This window comes from Pristiophorus japonicus, chromosome 1 (assembly GCF_044704955.1).
Source record: "Pristiophorus japonicus isolate sPriJap1 chromosome 1, sPriJap1.hap1, whole genome shotgun sequence".
In the NCBI taxonomy this organism is placed as follows: domain Eukaryota; kingdom Metazoa; phylum Chordata; class Chondrichthyes; family Pristiophoridae; genus Pristiophorus; species Pristiophorus japonicus.
The window spans coordinates 423,417,477-423,443,068 of record NC_091977.1 but is presented as its reverse complement, the minus strand read 5'-3'; the positions used below and the strand labels follow the sequence as shown (position 1 = coordinate 423,443,068).

The 25,592-nt window shown below is 42.4% G+C and overlaps 1 protein-coding gene across 1 annotated transcript in view; it reads right to left on the bottom strand.

Moving 5' to 3' along the window:
- Nucleotides 1-25,592, bottom strand: part of LOC139275249 (peroxidasin homolog) — an 813,818-nt gene that overhangs the window by 96,230 nt on the left and 691,996 nt on the right. Inside the window, exons 14-17 of the mRNA XM_070892453.1 lie at nucleotides 24,686-24,842; nucleotides 24,048-24,156; nucleotides 10,350-10,507; nucleotides 3,135-4,638 (exon numbers count right to left, since the gene is read on the bottom strand). Of these exons, the coding sequence (XP_070748554.1) occupies nucleotides 3,135-4,638; nucleotides 10,350-10,507; nucleotides 24,048-24,156; nucleotides 24,686-24,842 (1,928 nt within the window). The remainder of the gene's footprint in view (nucleotides 1-3,134; nucleotides 4,639-10,349; nucleotides 10,508-24,047; nucleotides 24,157-24,685; nucleotides 24,843-25,592) is intronic.

The following is a 25,592-nucleotide window of genomic DNA, read 5'->3' as shown; positions in this document are numbered from 1 at the left end:
ATATCCTTTTTCCCTGTTGTCCCTGACATCATTATCAGTTAAATGATGAAAAACTGCCAATGTAACTATTTGTACTGCACTTTTTTTGACAGACAGGCAACAAGCCCCACCCCCTGGCAAGCTCCGCCCCCCCCCCCACCTGGCTGAATCATTCCATGAATGTGGTGCTGAGAAGCAGGAGCTGAGGCTTCGACTCTCCACACCCCCCCCGCCCTCACCGGCTGGCATGGCACGATGGTAGCGCGGGGGGGGGGTGGTATGGGCACGATGGTGGCACGGGGAGTGGGGTGACTGTTCCGATGGCAGCGGGCCTGGGCCCGATGGCCGGGAGAGGGGGGTGGCCAAGAGTGACTGGCGTGGGCCCGATAGCGAGAGAGAGGCTGGGGTGGGGGAAGAGGGGCTTGTGGGTGAGAGAGAGAGGCTGGTGTGGGAGAGAGAGAGAGAGGCTGGGGAGGGAGGGAGAGAGAGAGAAGCTGAGGAGGAGGGGGAGAGGGAGAGAGACTGGGGGGTGAGAGAGGGTGGGGGGGGGAGAGAGAGAGAGGCTGGGGGGGGAGAGGGAGAGAGGCTGGGGAGTGAGAGAGAGAGGCTGGGGGCGGAGGGAGGAGAGAGAGAGAGAGGCTGGGGGGAGAGAGATGGGGAAGGGAAGAGAGAGAGGCTGGAGGAGGAGAGAGGCTGGGGCGTGAGAGAGAGAGAGAGAAGCTGAGGCGGGGGGAGAGGGAGAGAGGCTGGGGGGGGGGGGGGAGAGGGAGAGAGGCTAGGGGGGAGAGAGAGAGAGAGGCCGGGAGGGGGGAAGAGAGAGGCTGGGGGAGGCGGGGGAAGAGAGAGGCTGGGGGGGGGGGAGAAAGAGACACACGGGGGGCAGGGAAGAGAGTCATGGGTAGGGGTAAGACGGATCATGTTCTTCTAACCCCTGTTGGATTGGATGATATCCAGAAGTCACGACACTGTCACTATTCACTTAATACCCAATAAACCTGTCAACAGACCGTACACAATGCCTGCCCCATTTATGGTGGGGGGGGGGGAGGGGAGGCAGCGGGGGGGCGGGGTGCAGGGGGGAAGATGCACTTGCGCTGGGGTAAGGCAATTTGGTTGGGGAAGAGATGCACTTGGACTGGGGTAAGGCATTTCGGCTGGCCCTTGCTGTCTTCTGGGGAGCTCTGTCCTCTTGTGTTTCAGGAAGTCAAAGTGAATCGAGTTACAATTTGCAAAGTCTGAGAGACCTTGGGATGGGCGGTTCCAGTTACACATTCCTGTGAAACATCAGGGTGTGGCTTATCCTCCAAGTGGACCAATCAGAAACAAAGGGTGGAGCATGTTGGCCATTTTTGCCATACAAACAAACGCATCCAAAAACTGGAGGAGTGATTTATATAGGAACTGTGCATCAATGGTGGCATCATTTACCCATAATTCAACATACAATAATGGCAATCCTCATGGCCAAAATAAGTAAATACATATGGAATTATATGATCCAAATGAATAAGAAACAGCTGAGAAAGATACAGCATAATTAAATAAAGTAAAAAATGTTTGAAAGGAATTATTTCACCATTGTGGGTTTAGTTCCCTTTAACATGAAACATAACATTTTCCACATCCGTTTCTAAGTTTGTTACATTTTGGAACACAGAGCTTTAAAGTTGCTACACATTAGAGTTTTATCAGCAATGACTTTCGTGCGACTAAAACTATGGGTCAGATTTTCTTTGTTATATTTGGATCAAGACCCCCACAATTCTTTGTTTTTGTTTCACTTAGATTTCTGTGCTATCTCAAGCCACGAGGATTGGCGAGGGACACAAAGGCTCTCACAACACTTAGGCTTTTAGATCCAAAATTAATATGTAATGTTTGTAATCCTTTTCTCTCCACAAATTGATTTTGACAGAAACTCAACTTCAGATTTCGGTATTGAGAAAGATTTGCATAACCTTCGGATTGAGGCAAATGTTTGAGGACTTGTAGCTTACAAGCCTGAAACTGTCATTGCCATTCTGGGAGACAACTGGACTTAGCATGCACTATGTGCACTCCATCCTGTTTTACCTAGTGGTACAACAACAACAACTTGCATTTATCCAGCGCCTTTAACATAATAAAACGTTCCAAGGTGCTTCACCGGAGCATTATCAAACAAAATTTGACACTGAACCACATGGGAGATATTAGGGCAGATGACCAAAAGCTTGGTGTAAGAGGTAGGTCTTAATGAGCATCTTAATGAAGGAGAGAGATTTAGAAAGGGAATTCCAGAGCTTAGGTCCTAGGCAGCAGAAAGCATGGTCGGCAATTACATAGGATTACATATGATATATGGCATAGAAACAGGCCATTCAGCCCAACCAGTCTATGCGAGAGCAATTGAAATAGGGGATGCACAAAAGGCCAGAATTGGAAGAGGTTATAGAGATAGGGAGGGGCTGAAGCCATGGACTGATTTGAAAACAAGGATGAGAATTTTAAAATTGTGGCGTTGCCGAAAAAGAGAGCCAATATAGGTCAGCGAGCACAGTGGTGATGGGTGAATTAAAATATGGCAGCAGAGTTTTGGATGAACTCAAGTTTAAGAGGAGAGTTTTGGATTGGTTCAGTCTAGAGGTACAAAGGCATGGATGAGGGTTTCAGCAGCCGATGAGCTAAGGCGGGATGGGGCGGAGTCAGGCGACGTTATGGAGGTGGAAGTAGGAGGTCGTGGTGATGGAGCAGATCTGTGACCAGAAGCTCATCTCGGGGTCAAAAACAACACCAAGGTTGCGAACAGTCTGCTTTAGCCACGGAAGGTTGGTAGGGAAAGGGATGGAGTCGATGGCTAGGAAACAGAGTTTGTTGCGGGGACCGAAGATGACAGAAAATGGTACATTTTAAATTATTTTTGTGGGGCCAGGGTAAGCAATAGTGCTGCTCCAGGATCAACAATAATAATGTGAGCTGCTGCCGCCTTGGTCTACCTTTACGATATTGTGTTGGACCAGAGGCGGCTAGCTACAGGGAGCATCCATGATAGCGTTACAAACTTATTTACATTGCGTAAAATAAAAGGAATCTCCTTGCATGTTTGAACATTTCAGTAAAGGATACATTCCTTCCTGTCCCCTACTAATGTATTTTCACAATAGGATGACACTCACCTTTTAAGTTTGTCTCTAATTTTTGGATTCTTGATCTCATTTTGTAAGTCCTCAAAGTTCTGGACAGTACTCATATTACAAAAAACTCTGTAGTCGGGGTATGAAGGGATGCCATGATCACGGCCTCTCTGGATATTCATTGCTGCCAAATCCAAAGCTACAGCATGAGCCATTGAAAAGAGCCTCTCCGTCAGTTCCAAATTAAGAAGCTCTGAGGGGACTCGCATTTTCCCCGCAGAAGCAAAAAGGCCACGGAGAAGTGGATCAATGCCCCCTTCTTGGATAAGTCTGAAGGGAGAGAAGAAAGCCTTGTGAAGAGGAAGGTGACCTTCTGGAATTGGTTGAAAAGAATTGTTCAGTCGATGGAGAATAGGATTGATCATTGTGTGCCCAAACCGAAAGGCTGCTGTGGCAAAAGCATTCAAAATTGCACCATTCACATTTGGATTGTAATGGTTATATGGTCCCATCATTTTCATCCCCACATCCCCCAGGATTTTGGGGAGCCAGTGGTCATATGTGATGTGCTGCATCTGTGCGCCAACAATTTTCCGTGCTTCATGATAGATAGTGTCCCCATCCCAGTGAGGATTCAATCTCAGTAGTTCAGTGGCAATACGATTATGTTCACGGTACCACAAGGTATGCATGGCTGTCAGTGCAACCTGCTCATTGGCCCTATGATCCCCTGCAAGGAAGCAGGGGATTGGGCTTTCATTCTCATCCCTCAAGCATTCTATAGATTGGCCTGTGGCAAAAGGCAACATGTGTTTTCCAGATCTTGGCACCACTCCGCCTTTTTTTAACAGGCCACGCTGATTTGTAATGTCTCTAATTTCCATGGATTCATGGTCTGTACTGCCATATACATTAGAAGCATCTATATATGATGTTAGATGATTAATCTGCTCTCTGGCATACACTGACTTCATCAGTAAGGAAGTCATACCACTACCACAAACTGGACTGGAGCGAACAAAAAACATGCATCTAGCATTTCTTACTCGAGGATCATTTTCCGGAATCATAATTGGGAAGCAAGGGGGATCATTATTACATGCGGAGCTACAAGACTGTCCATCAGAAAAGCGTGACATACTGAGTGCTGGCACAGTTAGGTCCAAATCATGGTCCAAGAACTGGCCCCACTGCATCAGAATGTGTGTAAATCTGTCATCAGGAGTTATTGTCTCTGTCCCAATCATTGTTGTTGAAACAAGGCGAGGGAGAGGTAAGGGATGACCACTGTATAAATGGTTGGATTCAGTACCTCTCGGGAGGCTAAAACCATTTTCATAAACTGGTTTTAGAATTCTCTCAAATGCTGTGAGTGATGCCCCCCACATTGGATGCTGGAAATTGTTACATGTGCCATCGTGGCTTCGATACTTTTGGTGGAAACATATGTCTGAACAGTTCGGGAACCGCCTGTGAGCAGTACAGCCAGAGAGATTGGCTATTAAGTCCAGATAATGTGGAGAAACAAGATCATTGTAGCGGAAGTCTGAAAGAAAAAAAGAACAAATACATTTAGAGTAAGCTACTGAAGCATCGAGATCAATTTCTCTCAATGATTTTGACATTTTCCCTTTCTTGACCAAGTGCTTTCCTTCCATTTATAATATAAAACCTGTGCATGTAAGAAAGTGTGGAGGATAAAAATAAATGCATTTTCTTACAGGTAGAAAGCAGTGCTAACTCCAACTGGGTTTACCATCAACAGTGACCATAAACACCCATGATTCCTGATATTTTCAATAGAAATGACTAACACATTTGCAGCTCAATTTCAAATAGTGAACATTTTCCCTTTGGAATTAAGCTGTCCAAGCAAACAAATCTGGTAACAATAAGCTGCTGATGTCATCATTTCTTAGCCCAGCACATGGTCTGGGGTAGAAAAGAATCAGAGAACACTACAAGAAGCGAAGGCAGGCACTATAGCACAGGTTACCTATCAACTATGCTGGCAATTCTAACCTGGCTAAAGCAGTTCAAGCCTAAGAACTGGATCACTAGTTAGTAGGAATGCAAACTATTTCAAATTATTGAAGATATTTTTTTTCTTGAGAAGTTCATATAAGTGAATATTCAAAATAAAAATTGTATTTTCCACATCTCTTAACAATTTACTCACACTGCGTCAAACTACACTGGAACTAAACCACAAAACAACATTAAAACCATTTTTCAAATTCTTTAACTAATTTATTTAGCTCAACCGAAGTGCATGATGGAACTCATAGGATATGGTTATGGCACTGGCTCACTGGTGACAGATCAGTCCAATTCTGCGACATAGATCACATCCTAAAAATCATTACAACCTACTTTTATCAAGTGCCAAGTAAAACACCATAACATAATTATATTTGTAATAACTAATAATTTATTAGTCATCCGCTAATATTCTCCCAGAGTTTTCCCAGATGTTTCTGATAAGGAATGTCTTTTGAAATGTAATTTTAAAACAGCACTGAGAGCACTAAAGCAGTAATACCTAATTGTTAACTTATGAAAGACTAATTGATATCTTGCCCTCTATTTGCTATGTTCAGCAGAAAAAATTGTCGTTCGGTACAAAACAGATTCCCTGCTTTATACTCCTGCTGACTTTTTTGCTAACTTTAATAAATAGATGAACTTACAGCCCAATATGCAATGCAATTTATATTCGACATGAGGAACTTTGCTGTGAATATGAACAAGCTCTCTCACAATTTTCTAAAAAATTATTTTCCCTTCGTGTCAAGCTAGGATAAATATCTGGAATAACACAAAAACAACATTAGTATTTCTAATAGGTTGTCATCATTGAACGTGAGAGTTAAATTAAGTACCAATGTGGTGCATTTCTGAAGAACATTTCACCTACAAAGATCAACAGAATGGCATGCTGCAATAAATCATTGTGTTGATTTACATGCCATGAAAATTCTCTGGCCAAGTCATGAAGCCATAGAAAACAATTGCTAATTACGGGTAAAGTAAACCTTAGCAGTAACTGTTGTTTAATACAAACAGTATTATGGTACCCGTTAGTTACTGCCATTAACTATTTCTCTCCCTACATCATTATTGGGTATTGGGGGTAATGTACTGACGTGGATAGAGAACTGGTTGGCAGACAGGAAGCAAGGAGTGGGAATAAACGGGTCCTTTTCAGAATGGTAGGCAGTGACTAGTGGGGTATTGCAAGGTTCAACCCTGGGACCCCAGCTATTTACAATATATATTAATGATTTAGATGAAGATATTGAATGTAATATCTCCAAGTTTGCAGATGACACTAAGCAGGGTGGTGGTGTGAGCTGTAAGGAGGATGCTAAGAGGCTGCAGGGTGACTTGGACAGGTTAGATGAGTGGGCAAATGCATGGCAGATGCAGTATAATGTGGATAAATGTGAGGTTATCCACTTTGGTGGCAAAAACAAGAAGGCAGATTATTAGCTGAATGGTGACAGATTAGTAAAAGGCGAGGTGCAACGAGACCTGGGTGTCATGGTACATCAGTCATTGAAAGTAGGCATGCAGGTAGAGCAGGCAGTAAAGAAAGCAAATGGCATGTTGGCCTTCATTGCGTGAGGATTTGAGTATAGGAGCAGGGAGGTCTTACTGCAGTTGTACAGGACTTTGGCAAGACCACATCTTGAGTATTGTGTGCAGTTTTGGTCTCATAATCTGAGGAAGGACATTCTTGCTATTGAGGGAGTGCAGCGAAGGTTCACCAGACTGATTCTCGGGATGGCAGGACTGACATATGAAGAAGGCTAGATTGACTGGAATTTAGAAAAATGAGAGAGGATCTCTTAGAAAAATATAAAATTCTGACAGGATTGGACAGGTTAGATGCAGGAAGAATGTTCCCGATGTTGGGGAAATCCAGAACCAGGTGTCACATTCTAAGGATAAGGGTTAAGCCATCTAGGAACGAGATGAGGAGAAACTTTTTCACCCAGAGAATTGTGAACTTATGGAATTCTCTACCGCAGAAAGTTGTTGAGTCCAGTTCGTTGGATATATTCAAAAGGGAGTTAGATGTGGCCCTTACGGCTAAAGGGATCAGTGGGTATGGAGAGAAAGCAAGAATGGGGTACTGAAATTGCATGATCAGCCATGATCATATTGAATGGTGGTGCAGGCTCGAAGGGCCGAATGGCCTACTCCTGCACCTATTTTCTATGTTTCTATGATTCTATGTTACCCAAAAATGCAAATCACAATTGAACTTTTCACTCACCAGAATTATGCCAGGATGCTAGCATCAACTGTCAGCAGAGCCATGAGCCACGGCTCTGTGACATCTCATTGCTGGCTTTCATGAAATGTATTAAAGGTCTAAGCACCTGGAAAAGAAGAGCAAAGTGAATGGCTGAATATTTTAGCCTAGAAATTACGCAATAAAAATTGCATAAGTTGAAAGTAATTCTGGTGCGGGATGGGAGAAGTTGAAAAAGTGGCTAAAACCTGGACTGACCAGAATTTTACCCCACCCCACCCCCCAAAAAAAAGTTGCACATATGGGGAAGGGGGTGGGGGAGGAAGTGCAATGGTGCTTCTTCTGCCCACCCTCACTAACATTGTGGGAGCAGTTTGAGGGTATTTCTGGATGTATTCCCGAGCTACCCCGAGAATTCTGCCAAATATGTCCTTGGTAGGCACAGTGGCACTTGCATCTGCTGAGAGGAGTCATACATTTGATTGTGCTTGAAGTGGAAAAGACCAACAGAAATCAATTCAATGAGGATCAATTGCTGGTACTATAGATGCTATAGGGAGCTGAAGTGTAAATTACAAAAATCTTGGCTTTTTTTCTTCAGCCTCTTCCAGGACTCTGGATTCCCCTCAGACTGGTAGGGTGCCACTCAGAGTCCTAGTGCCTCCTTGGGGCAGGCACTCATATTGTGCTGCTGCAGGCATGGGTATCCACTCCCAATATCAAAATGACTCCGTTACTAGAATATGGGATGTGGTCAGGATGTGGTCAGCAGCCTTATCCATTTGTTCTCAAAAGATGTTTAAAAATGAAAAGAGAAAAAGTGATAACTTTAAAGCTGAAATAAGTTGTAAGAAGCTGTGAGAGAAAAATAACCATAAGATAAAAGTAGTGGAACCTGAAGTACAGATCAAAACAAACACCAATTATTTAATTACACTTTAATACTCAGGTATGAGACTTATGAGAATCCACCAGTAGACCAAATGAGCATAAAATAAACCACTAGAGCCATACTGGAAGTAGCAATCCACATAAATAGATCCTCATAAGGTATGTACCTGAGCATAAAGGTATAATGATTTACAAGTGTTCTATTGGATCTCTGCTACAGTTACCCTGGGTGATTTGACAGATAGTTCTCTCAGTAAATTCTTACTGGTCATTTCAAATTTAAACTAATCCCTTCTGCCCATTCCATTTTTAACTAAACCTCCTAAATAAAAAGCAGAAAAATTCAGCCATTTATTTTTTCTTCTTTTTCAGTTGATACTTAGCTTTCCTCCTGGGAGCCAGCAATGATATACCATCAAGCTATTGCCTTCTTAGATCTGCTAACATTTGAAAGGAGAATCCAGACAAAACTTTCATATTGCATTCAGGTTATGTGTTAAATAATATCAGTGAGTCTTTCTTAAACCTGAAGTTTAGTCATACAAATCACAAAAGAGAGTAAACTGACTATTTTATTGACCGAAAAGGCATTCCTCTTTCTGATTTGATTTCAAAATTTGTACCTACTAATATGATAAACAACCGGCTATTGAATCAGCAGACACTGCGGAACGAACCAGACCTCCATTTGCCATTCTCTTCAACTGAATAGTTAAATTTGGGAACTCACATGGTTCAGAGTTGCAGGCCTTCAAAACGGTGTCCTTCCATTTAGTGGCATAACATATTGGAACAGTAATATGCTACACTACTGAATTTTAATATTTCATTGGATTATCTAATGATGATACAAGATTATAAATCCATTAAAAGAAAATAGACTTGCATTTATATAGTGCCTTATCATGTCTCAAAGCACTTCACACAACTTACTTTTGAAATGCTGTTGTATATCAAATGCAGCTGCCAATATTTGCACAGCAAGATTCCACAACAGCAATGAGATGCATGACCAATTAATTTGTTTTTGCGCTGTTGGTTAACAGAGGAATATTGTCATTTTTAGACTGGAAGTAAGTCTTCCTCGATTCCGAGGTACTGGCTATGATGATGATTGGCCAGGACATCACTAAATCTCCCTGCTCTTTTTTGAATAATGGCATGGGATTTTTTTAGTTCCACCTGAACTATCAACTGAGCCAAGCTAACAAGTTATGGGTAACGTAAAAAATTGCCATGAAGGTGAGTGCTGAGTAAGTGTAAATTAAGGAGAAGCCAGCGATGACTGGAAGGGACTGATTATAGGAAGAATACACCGAACTGAGAATACAGATGGAAACTGTAAGAGAAGCACTTGGGGATAAAGTAAATATCCCAACTTTAAGTCTACCCCAGTACAAAAATTAATGATAATTATTGATTATAGGGAACATACACACACATACAGAAAAATCTGTGATGTAATACCACGTTATAGAGATAAAGAAGAGATAAAGAAGATAAGATATGGATAGTAAAGGTAAATGCAAAACATAACAGTATGATAAGGTGGAACAGCTTCAAACTAATGAAAGGCAAATTTAGGACTAATGTTAGAACGTTCTTCACACAGAAGAGGTGATTTTAACTTTTATCGCTGCAAAAAGAGAATTGGGTGTGGTGTACAACAGCTGAGTCGCCATCACCCATTTTCACCTGGCAGTAAAATTAAAATAATCCCTAATGAGTGATAAACAGTGGAAATGGAATTTTGAGGAGGTTAGTTGGATCATTTAAGAAATAGTTGATCAGGGATTGCAGGCTTTTCTGGATGGATGAGTGAGGAGTGGGTTCCTCATCTATCTATCTGGTAATCATTAAATATTTTAGTTTTCATTTTGTTTGTCAGTATGTTTGCTATTTTCAGTATATAAATTGCATTTTAACATAATTTCAGAGGAAATCATAACTGGTGCAAACATTATGAATAACAAAAGCAAAATGTTGTCTTAATAATTGTAAATGTAAAAGAATCCTCATTGGTATTATATTTTACCTTTTTGGACGTTTCAGATATGTTTGGTAACCTCTGGTTATTTTGTTTCTCTTTTGACTTGGGACCATACCTATGTCATTGAAGTCCACAGCTAAGCCTTGCTTGACATGGTTCTGTATCAACTGCAAGGTCCGCTCAAAGATCTCTCCTGCTCTTGCTGTCTCCACAGTGAAGGGATCCCGTGGATAACGGAACAAAGCCAGCAGGTCATTTGGACTGAGTGGGCGTCTAGAAAGAAAATGTACAAGAAAAGGCAAACAGAGTCTCAATGCAACACATGTAGAACTCTCTAATTGTTCATAACATTTGGACAATGTAATTCCTTTAGAAATGCATTTTTACACATTTTAAATATAGTAAAAGGCATTTTTGATCCATTTACCTCAAATAAACTGTAGTCCAGCAACAATGTGATGGCAGGATTAACTTCAGAATTCTGACATCACAGCTATAGCTATAGCCGTCATGAGTGACTCTCAAATTTGGGCTTTTCTCAGCTAGGATGTGTACTTTTTCTAACCATTTCTCTTTGCATTGTAACTATAGCTATTTTGAAAGCCCAACAAAGCAGACTTTTTAAACTTAGAATGTTATAATTAATGGTGTGCCAATAATTATGAACCAAAATTAGGGGTCTGATTTTAACCCCATCTGCTCAGGTAGGAGAGCTGTTAAAATTGCAAAAAATTGATTTGTTGACCATGGAAACAGGCAGATGCCTAATAAATATATGCAAATCATGGTCCCATGATGTAATTTTTGTTACATAAGTATATCAAGCGATATGGATTAATTGTGTATAAATGAAGTTGAGGTACAGAGCAGCTATGATCTGACTAAATGGTGGAACAGGTTCAAGTGGCTGAAAAACCTGCTCCTGCTCATATGTTCCACTTTAATTAATTTAACTGGGCGGGATTATCGGCCAACACGCTCAGTAAAACTTCGAAGGATTGGTCTCAGAAACTGACTGACAAGAACTGGTGAAGAATTTAAAGGGGAACTTATCTGAAGGCAGAAGATTACAGAAATGCTTGTGCTGCAAAGCTTATTGAATATCCAAACACTGGTAAACTACCACATAAATTTTTACCTACTTTTTGGCTTCACTCATCCTGATTAAAAACTCTGCTTGTCACGAATTGCTTCTGTACTCTGGCTGAAGTGACAACTGGATGAAGAGAAACAGCAGCCTCAGCAACCAGACTGAGCAGCATCTGGGTCTGTTAGAGCACAACACATGAGGAGGCAGGCAGAGAGGCCAACGATCAGTTAATAGAGAAACTCTGTTCTTAACCTTCTGAAACCACTAGCCTGAATTGTGACAAAAAGGACCCTTTCCCCAATAGTAATTGTTTCGCCTTTCCCCACTCCCTTCATTGTCCATTAATGAACAGACATCCTTCAGCCAACTTCTACAATGAGTGAAATGCAGACTAATTAACTTCAATGATGAGACCAGACAACAAACTCCTAAATATGAAAGTGATGAATTTATTTACAAACAGAAGATTGAACTAAAATCTTTTGAAACCCTAGTGCACAACCCATAGTGCTTTTCTTAATACAGGCATAGAAGGTATCCTCACTCTACAGTAGAGCTGGTGGGAGGCTGCTGTTGCTTATGTGGGGACCCTTGAGATGACCGTGGACTCTTGGGTGCTTGAGCCTGATGGTCTGGCCACAGAATGCTGCACAATTAGCTTCTCCCGGAGTAGACTGGCCCAGTTGTTTTTCTGGCACCATACTGGATATTGAGAGAGAATGTTAAGGAAATAAATGTGCTGACATCCCAAGAGAGAGCAAGACATGCCACTTCCACTGCACCACTTCCAACTCCCATGAGGCTGGGGCTCGTCACTTCCTCTGATCTGCAAGAGCACAGATTGTAGAATATGACTGACTCCTTGAAAGTGCCTATCCACTTGCTCTACCAATCTCTCCAAAGTCAATGTCTGTCTATCCAAGGCAGAGTTCAGGTTTGAGCCCAGAGTCTGCATGGCAGCCGTTTGAACTTGCACCAAATGTGCCCTTGCATACCTTGCCCTTTGCGAGCTGTCTCCTGTGCACCTTCCTGCCATTGCCATCTACTCCTGCACATAAATGCTAGGAGCATCACAATGTGCAGACCCCTTTACCTCCCTCTCTAACACAGTCGAGATGCCAATCTCTGTGCTGGTGCTTGGGAGTGATGGAGTACATGACAATGCCTCATCAGAAATATTCTCCTCCTCTGAGGTATCTACTTCTGGGGGCTCTAGCTGTTGAAAAGGATCTAGAGAAAAGGGACAGTAGTCAGGATGGCACTAGGAGACTGCGCAGCTGCAGAAGACATGCATTTCAATACACATTCAAATAATTTGATGTAGTCACGCTGGCTGTGTATTTTTCCAGTGTTTAATGAAGGGGTAAAAATAATTGTTAGAGACCCTGTTCACTGTTAACCCAGCCTCAAAATGCCTGATGTGTCCAGTTCTGGCAGGCCGACAAATATCCATGGTTTGCTGCTCGAGCTCTTTCTGGGTCATGAGATTAACTGGTCATCCCCAGTCTTAATCCTCCAACTATTATTATATGTCATTTTGTCTTGCACAAAGAGAGAAGAGCAGTCAGTAACTGGATAATAAAAGGAGAGTAGATGTGTGGGGCTTGTGATGGTGGGACATATATTGGGAGGGAGAAGAAGCAAGATGCAAGCAGGATGAGGAGGCTTTGAATGGAGTGTGGTGCAGAAGGAGTCCTGAGAGAAGGTACTGATTCTGCAAAAGCTACCAGGTGAAAGGAGAATGCTGTTCATAGAAACATAGGAACAGGAGTAGGCCATTTAGCCCCTCGAGCCTGTTCCGCCATTCAATAAGATCATGGCTGATCTGCGATCTAACTCTATGGGCTCAATTTTCCCCCGTGATTTGCGCCGTTTTTTTGGAGCAGGCTGTTCTTTTTGGCCTTAGTTGAAAAATTACAGTTTCCCCAATCAATTTGCACCAGTGTAACTCAGGTAGTTACGATTTTTTTAAGTCAGTTTTTTTTCAGCCATCAGCCCCCGATGCCATTTCTGGCCATTTAAGGAAGTTTGGCCAGCTGAAAGTTACTCCAGTTGTGATTAGGCCAGCATATGTGGCCTCTCTAGAAAAACCTTCCCTAGAGTTAAAGAAATCAGCGCAGGTAAGAAAAGCGGTGCAGTAGATGCCTGGATACAGTGAAAGAATTGAAAAACACATAGCAGCAACTTACCTCCAACCCCGTCCGAAGGCTGTCCAGTCCGATCCCATTCTCAGTTCCCGGTTCACACACACAGTCTGGTCCCATTCTCGGTCCCTGGTTCACACACACAGTCCAGTCCGAGAGAGAGCGAGAGAGAGACCGGACTGGGAGATTGAGGACCAAGAATGGGACCGGACCGTCAAGCCCTTCAAGCCCTTGGAGGTAAGTTGCTGCTATGTGTTTTTCAATTCTTTTAATGTGTTGGGAGCTGGCTGTATGCTTCACTTTGCAGCCTCAGCTCGCATTGTGTCCCTGGTTACCATGGCAGCCTGATCTTTTTGGCACACATCAAGGCTCCATCCCCAAAACTAAAGATCGGGTTAGGCCACGCCAAAATGAAGCGATCCAACGGGGAAACTTAGAACATTTTTTTTTGCATACTTGGGCCCCAAAAAATCAGGCGTAATTCTTCAAGTATGCCAAAAAAATGCTTTGGGGAAAATTGAGCCCTATATACCTGCCTTTGGTCTATGTCCATTAATATCTTTAGTTCACAAAATGCTATCAATCTCTGATTTAAAATTAACAACCGATCTAGCATCAATTGCCATTTGCGGAAAAGAGTTCCAAACTTCTACCACGCTTTGTGTGTAGAAGTGTTTTCTCATTTCACTCCTGAAAGTTGTGGCTCTAATTTTTAGTGTATGCCCCCTAGTCGTAGAACCCCCAGCCAGCGGAAATGGTTTCTCACTATCTGTTCCCCTTAATATCCTGAAAACATCGATCAGATCAACCCTTAACCTTCTAAATTCTAGGGACTACAACCCTAATTTGTGTAATCTCTCTCATAACTTAATCCTTGAAGTCCGGGTATCATTCTGGTAAACCTTCACTGCACTCCCTCCAAGGCCAATATATCCTTCTTAAGATGTGGTGCCCAGAACTGCTCACAGTTCTCCAGGTGTGGTCTAACCAGGGTTTTGTACAGCTGCTGCATAACTTCTACACCTTGTATTTTAGTCCTCTAGTTATAAAGGCCAGCATTCCATAAAACTTTTAAATTATTTTCTGTACCTGTTCATGACATTTCAATGATCTACGTACCTGGACTCCCTAGTCTCTTTGGATCTCCACTGTTTTTAGCTTTTCTGTGATTGCTTTTACCCTGTTCTATCCTTTTTAGGTTCAAAATGGATGACCTCATGTTTGCTTACATTGGAAACCATTTGCCACAATTTTACCCATTCACTTAATCTATCAATATCCCTTTGTAATTTTATGTTTTCATCTACACTACCTACAATGCCGCCTATCTTTGTGTCATCGACAAATTTGGATATATGACTTTCTATGCCATCATCCAATTTGTTAATGAATATTGTGAATAGTTGAGGCTCCAACACAGATCCCTGTGGGACACCACTAATCACATCCTGCCCATTATCTCTACTCTCTGTCTTCTGCCTCTCAGCCAATTTTCTAACCAGGTCAATAATTTGCCCTCTATTCCATGGGCTTCTACCTTAGTTAACAGTCTCTTGTGTGGGACTTTACCAAATGACTTCTGGAAGAGCATACAAATAACATCCATAGACATTCCCCTATCCACTACTTTATTCACATCTTCAAAAAATTCAATCAGGTTTGTCAGGCACGACATACCTTTCACAAATCCATGCTGACTCTCTGTGATCAACTGAAAATGTTGAAGGTGTTCAGGCACCCTATCCTTAATTATAGACTCTAAGGGCTGGATTATTGGCTTGTTGCCACCTTTGTTTTTGCCCCGGAGAGGCAGCAATGGCGGCAATGGCTCTTTTGGGTGGCCATCTTCCAGTGCCCCGCCGGGATTTTTGGGGTCGGTTTCGGCAGAGGGTGGGGGAAAGCATTACCACCCGGAAGAGGCGAGCCGATGTGTACCATCCCTGGTTGTGACACCGGCTCGATTTTTGGCTCCCGCCTGATCCGTAGCACTCTGTAGAGTGCCATGCTTGAACCATCTGTAAAAGCGGGCGGCCTGAACTGTAACGGCTTCAGTGAGGTAAATAATGTCGACCTCAGGTAAGTGTGATTGTTTTTATTTTGCGCTTTATGTTGTGGTGGCGTGAGTTATTTATTGGGAATGTTGTTGGTGGGTTGTTTTCAATTTTTTTTCTCACCCCAGGCTTCTCTTAGAGCGGTCCGAGACCGACTGTTTAGCTTGGGATTTTTACATTCTTAGCCAACCTAACACCCTATGAAGGGTGTGCAACACCTTCCTTAGTGCTCTGCTCCACACTCAGGACCAGGCTGCCAAATTTTGCTGACTGAGGCACAAACTGTTCCTGGGCGCAAACTTTACCGCCCTGCCACCATTACCGCCCCAAAATGAGCACAGCCGAAAATCCAGCCCTCGCAATTTCCCGACAACAGATGCCAGATTGGTCTATAATTCCACGGTTTCCCTCTCCCGTCATTCTTAAAAAGCGGAATGATTTGCGCAATTTTCTGATCGATAAGGACATTTCCTGAATCTAGAGAACTTTGGAAGATTATAGTTAGGGCATCTGCAACATGCTCACCTACTTCCTTTACATCCCTGGGATGGAAACCATCTGCTCCTGGAGATTTGTCACTCTTTAGTGCCATTATTTTCTTCATTATTGTTATTTTACTGACATTAATTTTATTGAATTGCTGTCCCCAGTTCAATAATAGTTTCCTTGGGATTTCCAACATGCCATCCTCCTCTTCTACTGTAAATACTGACACAAAGTAATTATTCAACATGTCCGCATTGTGTTATCATTGACAATACCACACCTTTCAGTTTTTAAGGGGCTAACATTGCTCCTGACTACCCTTTTTATCCTAATGTAATTGAAAAAAATCTGAGTATTGATTGTCGTGGCTGGTGTGAAGGGAGGAAGTGAATGTGAGTTTGAAGTTAGAATTAGAGGTAGTCTCTTGTGTCCTTGTATTAGGTGGTGAAGGAAGTTACAGCAGGAAAGGAATTGTTCCCAGTGCTGGGGAGGGGAGTGAAGGACTTCTGCCATGTGTTGTAGAAAGAGGAGGATAAATGAAGAGTAGTACTGACCCGTACTACTCTAGTGAAGCCATTGAAGCAATGTATCCAGGTCCTGGGGATGACACTCCCTGGAGCCGATAATCTCTGAAATCTGTATCCATGCCTGGTGGAAACTATGTTTGTTAACCTGCTTGGCACTGCTGGGGGACAGGTCTTCCCTTCTTGCCCTCACCTCATCCAGAATCAGCTACAGGGAGGCTTCTGAAAACCGTGATGCCTGCCCCTTACTCAATTCTGTGAAGATTTTTCTTCCACTACCTTGCAAACAAAACAAGCCACAAGAGAATGGATACTCGCTTCAAGAGGTGCATTCCTGCCTTAAATAGGCCTCTTGCTGACCTGCCGGAAATTTCACCCTGGAGATGGGCGGGTTTCCAGTTGGGTCAACCAATTCAGAGTAAAACCCACTGATGAGATTATAATGAGGCCCAGGAGTTAAAATGCCCTGAGCCTGTTTTTGGCTACAGCAGGTGAGTTTTCAAATGAAACCAAAATTCACCAGCTGAAAACTGACCCGGAGTAAAAATCAGGGCCTAGATTTAGAAAACCTGAATGGTGGCACCTTCATTACCTGCTGGATTGGAGCCCCCCAGTAGATAACAGAAATAGGCAGTTAAACAAGCTTCCACTGGAACTGAGCAGCTGTAGTAAACAGCAAGAGAAAGGAATGCAGGGATCAGCTGATTAGAGGGTCTGAAGGGTTCGTGTGGCTTGCTCTGCTTATAAATCTTATTAGTGCAAAAATAACTCAATAAAATGTGTGAAAAAACATAATGTAAGGAGTGTGATGTGTAAAAGGCTCCCTTGCTCCCACAGAAAAGCTGATTACTGTGATCCCCTCTCTCATTGCTTTTTACTGTGCAATCCACTGGTTTCCTGACTCCCCAGAAAATTCTCAAAGATAAACAAGAATATATTTAGTGAAAGTGCAGATAATTAGGATTGTACTGTTCCTCTTTACCATTTGAGATCGCAGCTATAGTTGTATCAGATGGGCATCAAATGTAATGGAAAGCAGTCATGAAAAGTGCACACATGATTAAGGAGGCTAATCTCTGAGCCACAGTTGAGTTTTGTCAGCTTGGCCACTGGGCAGATTGCCTCATGATAGTCAAACATTTAACATTCATCTCACTTCATTATAAGCAGGTCTCCAGCTGATTGTTTAAAGATTCAGGCCTGGAATTTTATGCATGGCACAACCCAGAAGTTGGACTTGAAATTATGCTCATTCCCGTGTCCATTTTGCCGATGTCAAGTTATGCTTAAATTTTCTGCAATTTCATACAACCGAAATGTAAAATAATCGCAACTAAACGTAATTGACCAGTGTGGTTTGAACGTAATCAGAACCAATGGGGTCTCAAGATGTTAGGTTGAAGAGCAGCAAAAATGGGAGATTTTTTTTCCCTTCAGAGTAAAAGCTGGAGAGTGCAAGGTGAACAGCACACAACTCTCTGTTATAAATTTTTTTTAAATAATTCATTTAAATTGCTCTGTAAAGAGACTCCATTTCTTCTCACAAATTAGTGATTCACAAGAGAAGGCTGACAAAAAGAGGGCCTTCAACTTTGCGGACGATGAATTGCAGTCCCTCCTAGATAAGACGTGCGGTCAGGAGGCGGGTGAGGATGGAGGTGGCAGTGGCACATCCAGTGCCCAGTACAGTGGAGCAATGCTGCAAAACATTCAATGACCTGACCATAGCCGGGTTAGGTAAGACACTCATCATGCTTATCCTTTATTCCTCACAGGAACTGTTGGCATGACACTCATGTCTTTGAGGAAGAACTCAGTGACTTTCCAGCAAACCCCCCTGGAAAGATGGAGACCAGTAGCACCTTCCATTATTTCAGATATTCAAATGACTGTAAGCTTACTTTTCCTCTAGGCACAGAGGGATCATTACAGATACACTGTTTTGAGTACTGTTGAGGGGGATGACTCATCAAGGGAGGGCAGCAGCAGCCAAGTTTATGGCACTGTGGCTGGCTCTGCTGCACAGGAGGGCAGGAAAAAGAGTGGGAGAGCGATAGTGATAGGGGATTCGATTGTAAGGGGAATAGATAGGCGTTTCTGCGGCCACAACCGCGACTCCAGAATGGTATATTGCCTCCCTGGTGCAAGGGTCAAGGATGTCTCGGAGCTGGTGCAGGACATTCTGAAAAGGGAGGGTGAACAGCCAGTTGTCGTGGTGCACATTGGCACCAACGATATAGGTAAAAAAAGGATGAGGTCGTAAGAGACAAATTTAAGGAGCTAGGAGCTAAATTAAAATATAGGACTGCAAAAGTAGTAATCTCGGGATTGCTACCAGTGCCACGTACTAGTCAGAGTAGGAATCGCAGGATAGCTCAGATGAATACATGGCTTGAGCAGGGTGCAACAGGGAGGGATTCAAATTCCTGGGGCATTGGAATCGGTTCTGGGGGAGGTGGGACCAGTACAAACTGGACGGTCTGCACCTGGCAGGACCGGAACCAATGTCCTTGGGGGAGTGTTTGCTAGTGCTGTTGGGGAGGAGTTAAACTAATATGGCAGAGGGATGGCAACCAATGCAGGGAGACAGAGGGAAACAAAAAGGAGACAAAAGCAAAAGACAGAAAGGAGATGAGTAAAAGTGGAGGACAGAGAAACCCAAGGCAAAAAACAAAAAGGGCCACTGAATATAAAGGGGCTGCAGGAGGGGTCAAAACTAAAACTCATGGTTTAAAAACTAGGATTAAAACACTCGACCTAAACGCACGCAACATTTGAAATAAAGTAAATGAGTTGACGGCACAAATCATTACAAATGGGTATGATTTGGTGGCCATTACAGAAACATGGTTGCAGGGTGGCCAAGACTGGGAATTAAACATACAGGGATATCTGACAATTCGGAAAGATAGACAAGAAGGGAAAGGAGGTGGGGTAGCTCTGTTAATAAAGGATGATATCAGGGCAGTTGTGAGAGACGATATTGGCTCTAATGAACAAAATGTTGAATCATTGTGGGTGGAGATTAGAGATAGTGAGGGGAAAAAGTCACTGGTGGGCGTAGTTTATAGGCCACCAAATAATAACTTCATGGTGGGGTGGGCAATAATCAAGGGAATAATGGAGGCATGTGAAAAAGGAACGGAAGTAGTCATGGGGGATTTTAACCTACATATCGATTGGTCAAATCAAATTGCACGGGGTAGCCTGGAGAAGGAATTCATAGAATGCATACAAGATTGTTTCTTAGAACATTATGTTACAGAACCTACAAGGGAGCAAGCTATCTTAGATCTGCTCCTGTGTAATGAGACAGGAAAAATAAATGATCTCCTTGTAAAAGATCCTCTCGGAATGAGTGAGCACAGTATGGTTGAATTTGTAATACAGATTGAGGGTGAGGAAGTTGTGTCAGAAACGAGCGTACTATGCTTAAAGAAAGGGGACTACAGTGGGATGAGGGCAGAGTTGGCTAAAGTAGACTGGAAACACAGACTAAATGGTGGCACAATTGAGGAACAGTGGAGGACTTTTAAGGAGCTCTTTCATAGTGCGCAACAAAAATATATTCCAGTGAAAAAGAAGGGCGGTAAGAGAAGGGATAACCAGCTGTGGATAACCAAGGAAATAAAGGAGAGTATCAAATTAAAGACCAATGCGTATAAAGTGGCCAAGGTTAGTGGGAAACTAGAAGATTGGGAAAATTTTAAACAGCAGCAAAGAATGACTAAAAAAGCAATAAAGAAAGGAAAGATAGATTACGAAGGTAAACTTGCGCAAAACATAAAAACAGATAGTAAAAGCTTTTACAGATATATAAAACGGAAAAGAGTGACTAAAGTAAATGTTGGTCCCTTAGAAGATGAGAAGGGGGATTTAATAATGGGAAATGTGGAAATGGCTGAGACCTTAAACAATTATTTTGCTTCAGTCTTCACAGTGGAAGACAAAAAAACCACGCCAAAAATTGCTAGTCACAGGAATGTGGGAAGGGAGGACCTTGAGACAATCACTATCACTAGGGGGGTAGTGCTGGACAGGCTAATGGGACTCAAGGTAGATAAGTCCCCTGGTCCTGATGAAATGCATCCCAGGGTATTAAAAGAGATGGCGGAAGTTATAGCAGATACATTCGTTATAATCTACCAAAATTCTCTGGACTCTGGGGAGGTACCATCGGATTGGAAAGCAGCTAATGTAACGCCTCTGTTTAAAAAAGGGGGCAGACAAAAAGCAGGTAACTATAGGCCGGTTAGTTTAACATCTGTAGTGGGGAAAATGCTTGAAACTATCATTAAGGAAGAAATAGCGGGACATCAAGATAGGAATAGTGCAATCAAGCAGTTGCAACATGGATTCATGAAGGGGAAATCATGTTTAACTAATTTACTGGAATTCTTTGAGGATATAACGAGCATGGTGGATAGAGGTGTACCGATGGATGTGGTGTATTTAGATTTCCAAAAGGCATTCGATAAGTTGCCACACAAAAGGTTACTGCAGAAGATAAAGGTATGCGGAGTCAGAGGAAATGTATTAGCATGGATCGAGAATTGGCTGGCTAACAAAAGCAGAGATTCGGGATAAATGGGTCATTTTTGGGTTGGAAATCGGTGGTTAGTGGTGTGCCACAGGGATCGGTGCTGGGACCACAACTGTTTACAATATGCATAGATGACCTGGAAGAGGGGACAGAGTGTAATGTAACAACATTTGCAGATGACACAAAGATTAGTGGGAAAGCGGGTTGTGTAGAGGACACAGAGAGGCTGCAAAGAGATTTGGATAGGTTAAGCGAATGGGCTAAGGTTTGGCAGATGGAATACAATGTCGGAAAATGTGAGGTCATCCACCTTGGAAAAAAAAACAGTAAAAGGGAATATTATTTGAATGAGGAGAAATTACAACATGCTGCGGTGCAGAGGGACCTGGGGGTCCTTGTGCATGAATCCCAAAAGTTAGTTTGCAGGTGCAGCAGGTAATCAGGAAGGCAAATGGAATGTTGGCCTTTATTGCGAGAGGGATGGAGTACAAAAGCAGGGAGGTCCTGCTGCAACTGTATAGGGTATTGGTGAGGCCACACCTGGAGTACTGTGTGCAGTTTTGGTCACCTTACTTGAGGAAGGAGATACTGGCTTTGGAGGGGGTACAGAGACGATTAACTAGACTGATTCCGGAGATGAGGGATGATACCTTATGATGATAGATTGAGTAGACTGGGTCTTTACTCATTGGAGTTCAGAAGGATGAGCGGTGATCTTATAGAAACATTTAAAATAATGAAAGGGATAGACAAGATTGAGGCAGAGAGGTTGTTTCCACTGGTCGGGGAGACTAGAACTAGGGGACACAGCCTCAAAATACGGGGGAGCCAATTTAAAACTGAGTTGAGAAGGAATTTCTTCTCCCAGAGGGTTGTGAATCTGTGGAATTCTCTGCCCAAGGAAGCAGTTGAGGCTAGCTCATTGAATGTATTCAAGTCACAGATAGATAGATTTTTAACCAATAAGGGAATTAATGGATACGGGGAGCGGGCGGGTAAGTGGAGCTGAGTCCACAGCCAGATCAGCCATGATCGTGTTGAATGGCGGAGCAGGCTCGAGGGGCCAAATGGCCTACTCCTGTTCCTAATTCTTATGTTCCTATTATCCATGTTTTGTCACCCACAACCCAACCAGTTACTTGACTTATTTCCCTTGAAGATCTAAGGGAAGGAAGAATTCCTGAGGTTGAAGGCATCAAGTCAACTTCCAGGAAATGTGACATTCACATGGAAAATTATTTGCAACTGGTCGCACACAGTTTGGACATTCAACAAGTGGCACCCTTTTATATTAAAAAAGTTGAAGGGGTTCATTGTCAGAGCTTGCAATGTAACGAACGTATCATCAATTGCACCCTGCCATTTGGGTAGCGCAGCAATGTGATAAAATTGGATGAGCTTATCACACTGCTGCCTTGCTGCCATCCCAATCTGTGTGAATTCCTCAAGTCTCCTAAAAGATGTGTCACTGATCTGATGCATCCATGTTGGAATGGCATTTGGATGCTATGATATAGATCTCTGTGGCTGCTTGAAATGAGAAAATTGCATGAAGGTTGAGTACCATGGCCACATTTACTTAAACAGGCCAACTTGTCTGGGCAAACAATCTTGGATGCAAGTCTTCATGTAGAAGCTAGTGGAATTCTCTTATTGTTTTTCTGATAAAGTGCATTCTTCTCATGCAGAGCTCTTCACTGAGATCTTCATAAGTTCTGTATGGCTTGTAATTTTTTGGGGGAAAGGATAATACCTTGTAGTGCACTTACTCCTCAAAAAGTTGCCTCATTCTCCTTTCCTCCATCTTATTCTGCTTCACCTCCTCCATTCAAATCGAGAACAAATGAATGCCCATTTGGAATCCAATAGCTGTTACTCAGAACCTCTCACTGTGTGTACAGGGGAACAATAACCCAGTGTTCTCACAGTCCCTCAAGCTGCCAGAGGCAAGATCAGCCCAGTCTAGCTGCAACTCCAAAAAAATTAGCTCAAAAATACCTCCTGCAACTCAAGTAGTCACTCTTGAAAGCTTCTCCAGGCTGCAGGTTCCAAAGTAAATCACATCTGCCAGTATCAGCTGATACACTGTAATTTCATTCTAGGTCATCTTTGGTGCCTTGGTGCACAAGACACCAAAGCTGGTCTTTATTTATTAAAATGAGCACCAGGCAGCATTAGTACATGCATTATTGTGGGTTCCAGATCCAGTTGGAAACAGCAGTGCAGCCATTAGGGGTGGAAGCCTACATTAAGGGGTCCACCCTCATTTCCAGATCTCAAAATGTTAAAGCTCAATTCCAGTACCAATGAAAAGCTGGAAATGGCACATATAATCGAGCGCATTAATCTCTGAGTTATACCGACAACGACCCATCCAGAATCTCTCTATATATCAAAATAATTTCACCAGTGAAGTAGTGATTAGTAAAGCTGTCAAACAGTAATAAAATGCAATTTACTTACATCGTAAAATAAGCTTATCATGGAACCAATTTACGTCAAAAAGTACAGTTTATAACAGAGTATTATTTTCCCAAATTGTTTTGAAATTTCTTGCATCGACCTTTATCAACTTACTTAGTTTTATTCATCCAGTGATTAGCTTAGCTATGCAGAACATCAAGGTTTGATTTCTGGTCTGTGCTGAGTTAGTTGATCTCAGCCAAGGCACCAGTAAGGATGCTGCATTTGGCCTCAATGCCTTGGATTAAGAAAGGTAAAAATAGCCATGGTTCTAATTTCTAATAGCTATCCAGTGACTGCTGCTGGAAGGTTATATGTGTGTCAGTCTGGTGAGAATAGGATCAGGCACACCTGTGATACCCACCACAGTTAAATAGCTTGTCAATACTAACCGTCATTGCATAGTGGGCATCCACCATCCATGGAATCATATCCAACAAGAAGTCAACACCTTCAAGGAAGTAAGGAGGAGAGGGAGTGGGAAAAAAATTGGCAAAAGAAAAATATCTTACTTGTTAAATAATTTCTTGCGTGTGGAGTTAATTGCACTGTCAACGCTATTAATAGCTTCACGAATGGAAGATTCAACAAAGTTGTCACCAGTCCGACCCCTCTCTGGAACTGAGGAAGAAAAAACAAGTAGAAAAGAAATGAAGCACACATTCATAAAAAAGGAACTAAACACTTTGCTCCTCAATAGAAATTTCACACTTAGCATACTCATAAGAGGTCAGATATTTCATTCGGGAACAACTCCCAAGACTCAAAAAAAAAGGGATTTCAGTCACACTAACCTGATACTCTAGCTTCTACTAGCAATAGATAAAACCAGATAGAAGTTCCTCTTATCTCCACTATTATCAAAAGAACAGTCTGCTCAGGCTAATATAGCTACAGGACTCCAACCATATTTGGGGTAAAAAAAAAGACAACCAAAAATAAACTTTCAAAAGATCTGTATCCCATGCAGAAACTAAAAACTTCATTGCATAGATAAATAATCATCAGTCCATAGTTAATACTCACATATATCTGCAGATATTCTCAACAGACTCATATGGCACAATTATAATCAACAACATTAAAACAATAAAGAAAATGAATTGATCTATGAGATCAAATAGATGTACAATTGAAAAAGAGGACTTACCAGTCACTTGTAGCAGCATATTTGTGGTTGCTTGGCCGATCATGTTCCGTGCGGCACATTCATATCTTCCTTCATCTGCTTGCCCAATGTCCCTGATCGCAAGTGTCCCCTCTGCATTAACATGGAACTTTCCACTTTCTGTAATTTGAACTCTATCCTGGTCAACAAAAATATTCATTTCTAAGGTACTGGTAAGCCCTACTTCGAAAACAAATCTTATATTTTCATTGAACTCTTTTTCTCAATAGACCACCGAATTAAGTTTCTCCCACAGAATTAAGTTTCATAAAAGAAGGAAAAAATTATTCTGCTACCAAGGACAGCTGTTGGCAACAAGTTCATGTGAAAACAAACAAGGAACAGAACAAATATAGCCATTTATTTCTGAAGGAACAAAAAATAGACCTTCTTAGGAACCCATTTCAAGGGAAACCATGGATAAGTGCTTGCCCATGGAGTTCCTGCTTGGTGATAAATATTGGGCTGGATTTTCCTCTATTCTATCACCCAAAGTTGTGTAGTATAGCAGAGGTAATCAGACTGACAGGCCTACTGGCACAATCCCAACCTTATATTCACTGACATGAAGTTCCTTCCCTCCCACGCTGCAGGTAGTAGGCTGCCTGAGCCCAGACTGCCTCATTTCATGTAAATGACATTGGTGGAGGCAGGACTTGGATATCCAATTTCCTCTCTACCGCCACTGCAAATTGCCAAAAGTAGTCTGGAGGAATGCATTTGAGACAGTTTCCTAGAACAATACGCCATGGAAACAACCAGTGAACAAGCTACTTTAGATCTTGTATTGTGTAATGAGACAGGGTTAATTAGTAATCTCATAGTAAAGTATCCTCTGGGGAAGAGTGATCATAATATGTATTAAAATTCACATTGAGTTTGAGTGAAA